Raw genomic sequence first — 5,349 nt, 5'->3', positions numbered from 1 at the left:
GTTTAGGTTTGTAAGAGCTCATTTGCTACCAAAACTTACTAATTGGTATTGCTTTATGCAGTGTTGTCTGGTGGTACAAATACTATCACTAGATATTACTTAATTTTATTTGATGATTTATGAAAACTTTTTTTATGACGAAGCAAAATAGATATGTTGAGCACCATCTAACATTTTCAAACTATCAAATGGTAAATAAATCAATTTATCCTTTTATTTCTGATGAACATTTAAATCTGGTCGAACTAAAAGAACATAACACTTTTGGACAAATATGCACCCTAGCAACCCTGCACTAGAAGCCAAGATGGAGAAAACCTCAACAACAACCATAACCTTCCCCCTGGTGCTGTGGTAGACAGGGAGGAAGGTGATCCAAACACTGTAGAACACCAACATGCTGAATGTTAGGAACTTGGCCTCATTGAATCTGTCAGGAAGGTTCCTAGCCAAGAAAGCCACAGTGAAGCTCCCCAGAGCCAAGGAGCCCAAATATCCCAAGACAAAGTGGAAGGCAATGACAGAGCCTTTGTTGCAAGTGACGATTATCTTTCCATGTTCAGAGTGTGTATCTCTGTCAATAAATGGAGGAGATGTCACCAACCAGATTCCACAGAGAACAAGTTGGATTAGGGTACAAATGGGAATGAGCAAGTTAATTGCCCCCTTTATCATCATCCTTCTTATCCTTCTCCCTGGTGTAGTGAACTTGAAAGCTGTGACCACAGTTATTGTTTTGGCCAGCACAGTAGAAATAGCAACTGTGAAAAATATTGCAAATGTGGTCTGCTGCAGGATGCAGGTAGCCTGTTTGGGATGTCCAATGAAGAGCAATGAGCAGAGAAAACAGAAGACTAGAGATATGAGCAGGATGTAGCTGAGAATGCGGTTATTGGCTTTCACAATGGGAGTATCCCTGTACTTCACAAAAGTGACTAGTACTAGAATTGTGATGGCTGAGAAGGACAGGGCCATGCAGCCTAGAGCCATCCCCAGTGGATCTTCATAAGCGAGAAATGTCACAGCTCTTTGGAGGCACTGAGTTTGTTCTAAGTTGGCATACGAATCATCTGGACACCGCACACACTGCTCCATATCTGCCAGCAAAGAACAATAATCCCTTATAAGATATCATGATCATGTAGTTAATAATCATATATTTGTTTTATTCAGAGGATATATTAATAAATAGTTTGGTGCTTAGAATATATTTTGTTCATTATTACTCTAGGGTCTACTAACTTAAGATTGCTGTCAATTAACCTATGCTTTGTGAGGGAACAAATCATTATCATAGAAAATGGAAAAGTTATCTCTTAAACAATAATGAAATAAAAATATGATGATTACTAATATGCATAATCTCAGTTCATTTTATTTCTCAAACTATAAATTTGCTATTGCCGACATATTTTTTTATGCCGGTTGATGAAAACCATTAGGTATTGTGTTTGCTCTGGGAATTGTGCACTTTGTCTGTATCTACACATAGGCTTGTGAACATACAATTCCTCATTCAAATGCTGTTTGTGTAAAGGAATATTCTCATTTTTGAAGCCGTATGGCTCATAAACTTATGCATGTCCCTCTTATTGTGGCATCATTTCCTTTCCCCCAACTAAACTTTCCATGATTATGGGTATAGAAAGTTATGGCATGAAGATTATTGATATTGACATTCATCCTGCTTTCCTTAGCTAGATTTAATTAATGATAAGCACTCTCCCATTTCTTGTGGCATTCTTTAAATCTTCACTCTTTTTCTAATTCTTTGATAGGAAATGCCTAATCCTTTATGGCATGTAAGTTCTTAAAATATGTTTCAATAGAGAACACTTGTTGTTCTGAGCATCTTGTCTTTGTCAGGGACTAAGCTGGGTGACACAAAGATGATAGACAGTACATGTAGTCAAGATTCTTTGTACAAAGAATCAAAAAAGAGCAAACATCTGCTTAGGTTACACCTAAAATTATTTTTTAAAAATTGTAAACATGTATGTCCCCCTAAATATTTTCTGCATAATATAAAACCATTAAGCATTGTATTGTTAGAGACATGAGTTGTTTGTAGAAGATATTGCAGGTAATTTACTGGGTCCAAGAGAAAATGATATTACTTAACTAATTAAATTCTGAAACATGGAGATTTTTGGGCTGTAGTTTCCATGTAGGTCATATCATATTTCTGTTTGTAAAGAGAAGGTATTCAAATTCATCATATTTTCTTCTGCATGCAAGCATGTACCTGTATCATTGGCAATCTCATTTTCTTGGCACTGGACACAATCAAAGCAGCAGTCGGCTGTTTGTTTCTGATGAATTTTTCTGAATCCTGCAGTACATGTCACACTACACACTGAGGAGGGAACCTGAGGCAATACACATACAGACACACAGACACACAGACATCCAGACATACACACACACAGACACACACACAGACACACACACACACACATATATAAACATGAACTATGCACATTTTATATGATATATAAATATGTATTTAATTTGTATGTGTGTGTAGTTCATGATTGCATCATATGTAAAATGACACACAGATTAATATATGGGATATTAACAGATATATTCCTCTGATAATTTATTATTTTGTATTACCTGGCAATGCACTGAATGTCATACAATAATTACTATGTCATGTAATATTATATATGTAACATTTCACGTGTCAGAATCTAAATTTTGTCCTTGCTAAAATTGGCAATTCAAATGGAACATTTTTGTGGCATCAGTTTTTCTCTCAAGATTTAGAAATATAATAATAGGAACACTGAGTTATAAGGAGAGAGAAGGTAGGATTTATCAAGAATTGTTCAGTGAGTAAGAACAAAGAATTTCATATAAGACTCTCATACAATTAATGATATTTGCCTAAGGGTAAAAGAAAACCTTTAATCCCCATTCCATCCCTGCCCCTGCTTCTATTAGAGAGCTTCTCCAACAAATTGGACACCCTGGCTTCATTGATCTAATATTCTTATATTCTGTGGCATGCACCCTCCACAGGACCAAGAGCCTCGCTTCACTCTGATGCCAGATAAGGCAATACTCTGCAGAGGAGGGGAAACTGGAAAGGAAGATAACGTTGAAAAGTAAATAAATAAAATTAATAATAAAAATCTATAAATTAGAAAAAGAAAAGTTTGAATCTGGAAAAATACTTCTCTTAATCAATCCATTCTATACTCAATTGGGCTACAACTATGTTCATATAATCAGATAAATTCATTGTATATATATATATATATATTGCTATAAATTTAATAAATATATTTCTGTAGTATGGGGTAAATAGTCACATAGATGCAATTGAACATGGAATTCAGAGTCCTTTGATGCCTATGACCAGATTACATGAATTTCAGTGTTATTAATTTTGGTGCTTGTAACTGAGAATGGTCATTTGCAAGAGTATTAATTGGTCTTAACCACATGGATATTATTTGAATGTTTGCTATTTTAAAATTCAGATATCTTTAAAAAATAAAAATTGTAATATACCTACCAATGTTTCTCCTGTGACCCATTCCCAGTCTTCACATATATGAAGTTGTTGACTCTGTGTTAAACAAGGAAAATAGCTTCCTATTTTCACTTTTAATCCAAGGCCTTGTGGAAAATTCCAAATGATGAAAATGTCATACTTGGCACACTGATTTTCCTTATGATTCATGTCCACCAGTTCTCCAACAGGGTTAGTAAATACCCTAGTTTTTAGCAAAGAATCCACCTAAATGAGATTAATCATTATATGATTATATATACATATCAATACAGAGAATGCCAAATTGAGAATGTCCCATAATCTTTTAATGTCTTTCAGAAAAGACAGGTGTGTTAAATTAATCCCATGTAGTAAAGTGCATGATACTGCATTATTACAAGTTATAATTACATGTTATACTGTATAATTAGAAGTTAATATACTTCAAATAAATGTTTGATGGTTAAAAAAGCTAGAATAAATGATTACCACAGAACAAATCACATGGTATGTGTGTGTATGTGTACACATGTCTGTCAAAAATTATATTTAAAAGCTGAAGCCAAATAAATATGTAAGAAATAAGGGGAAGTAAAAAAGTCTGGAAGTTTTGGAAGTAAAGAATGGTATGGGATCAATCATGTACATACTGCATTCATGTATGAAATAATCATTAACTTGATGAAATGTGCACTCTTAATCATGTGTGTTGTTATAAATAATTATTAATTTAAATGAATAGCTATTATTGGAGCACATGTACTTATTTTTGAGAAATTCTTTTTGAGAAAAATATTCTATTCATCACTTAAGGATTTTATGATAAGACTCTTGGCTCCTTTTGAATTTTGACCTCATTTGGTTAAATGTTGAAACACATTTTCACATAATTCACTTATATTTATAAAAATGTATTGTCTCCTATTAAAACTTATCACTGTGCATGATATATACCCATGTAAAAAGGTCATTTTGGAGTTTTGCAGTATAGAAAACTATACACTGGGAGATAACCTCTAACAAATGTATGTGAACTTCTCAGCAGCCTGAAAGGTCACATTGCTATATCTAAGCATAATGAAACATAAGAAACGTTACCTGCTGGCAGTCAGTGAATACTCCTTTGGGTTCTGCCATGTCCTGAGACTCTATTTGTTGAAAAATGAGTTCGTGATAGGTGTGGGCCACAGCATACACAGCATTATACAAATTGTAACCTTCTTCACTCAGGACCATATCGAATGTGTGCTGTGTTAACCATTCCAATGGGTTGCTGAACGTAAAACAATCCATTTTGTTATTGCTTTTTGAGATTGAACAGTTAAAATGATTCCACTGCAGCATAGACTGTGAAATATCTACTGGATACATAGATGTGTTTATTGTTTCCATAAAATTTCTAAATATAGCAATGTCATTGTGGTGATGGGCAAAAGTGACAGTCCCGTGGAAGAAATCAAGGCTGAAATCTTTTTTGTTTGTGATGACATCCCATTGTGAGGTTGTGATCCAGATTCTCTGTGCACCTAAATATGCCCATCTTCTAAAGCTGAGTTCTAGAGTGGAGTTCATTTCGCCATAAATGATAACAACCTTTGCTGAAGATGTCATAAGTTGTTGGTCATATATCTTAACTCTTGTCTTGTATATCTGCATGGTTTCTGGGATCATATTCACAAAAGCTAAACAGATCGCATGCCTTTGTATTTCTTCTCTCAAGTCTGAAAGAAACTGAATACCTTGGTCATCATCTGAGATGACCAGTCCTATCCAAGTCCATCCAAAATGAAACATCAAGGAGACCATGCCATGGAACAAATATGTGTCCTTGGTTGCTATCTGAT

The 5,349-nt window shown here is 34.5% G+C and overlaps 1 protein-coding gene across 1 annotated transcript; it reads right to left on the bottom strand.

Annotated features, from left to right (window-relative positions):
- Positions 1-213: 213 nt before the first annotated feature.
- LOC116909438 (vomeronasal type-2 receptor 116-like) lies at positions 214-5,343 on the bottom strand. Its single transcript, XM_032913013.1, has 4 exons — positions 4,604-5,343; positions 3,527-3,751; positions 2,246-2,369; positions 214-1,097 (listed from the first exon to the last, which is right to left on the bottom strand). The coding sequence occupies exons 1-4, from the start codon at positions 5,309-5,311 to the stop codon at positions 214-216; spliced, it is 1,941 nt and encodes a 646-aa protein (XP_032768904.1). The 5' UTR covers positions 5,312-5,343.
- Positions 5,344-5,349: the final 6 nt, after the last annotated feature.

This window comes from Rattus rattus, chromosome 9, assembly GCF_011064425.1.
Source record: "Rattus rattus isolate New Zealand chromosome 9, Rrattus_CSIRO_v1, whole genome shotgun sequence".
In the NCBI taxonomy this organism is placed as follows: domain Eukaryota; kingdom Metazoa; phylum Chordata; class Mammalia; order Rodentia; family Muridae; genus Rattus; species Rattus rattus.
Note: the sequence above shows the minus strand (reverse complement) of the source record. Positions and strands in the feature narration are given on the sequence as shown.

Excerpts from the sequence above, each read along its gene's own strand:
- LOC116909438 (XM_032913013.1), bottom strand. The coding sequence starts at position 5,311 with ATGGTCTCCTTGATGTTTCATTTTGGATGGACTTGGATAGGACTGGTC. Across the intron at positions 3,752-4,603 it reads TATTCACTGACTGCCAGCAG|GTGGATTCTTTGCTAAAAAC; the intron begins GTAACGTTTCTT and ends AATCTCATTTAG. Across the intron at positions 1,098-2,245 it reads TGAGATTGCCAATGATACAG|ATATGGAGCAGTGTGTGCGG; the intron begins GTACATGCTTGC and ends CTTTGCTGGCAG.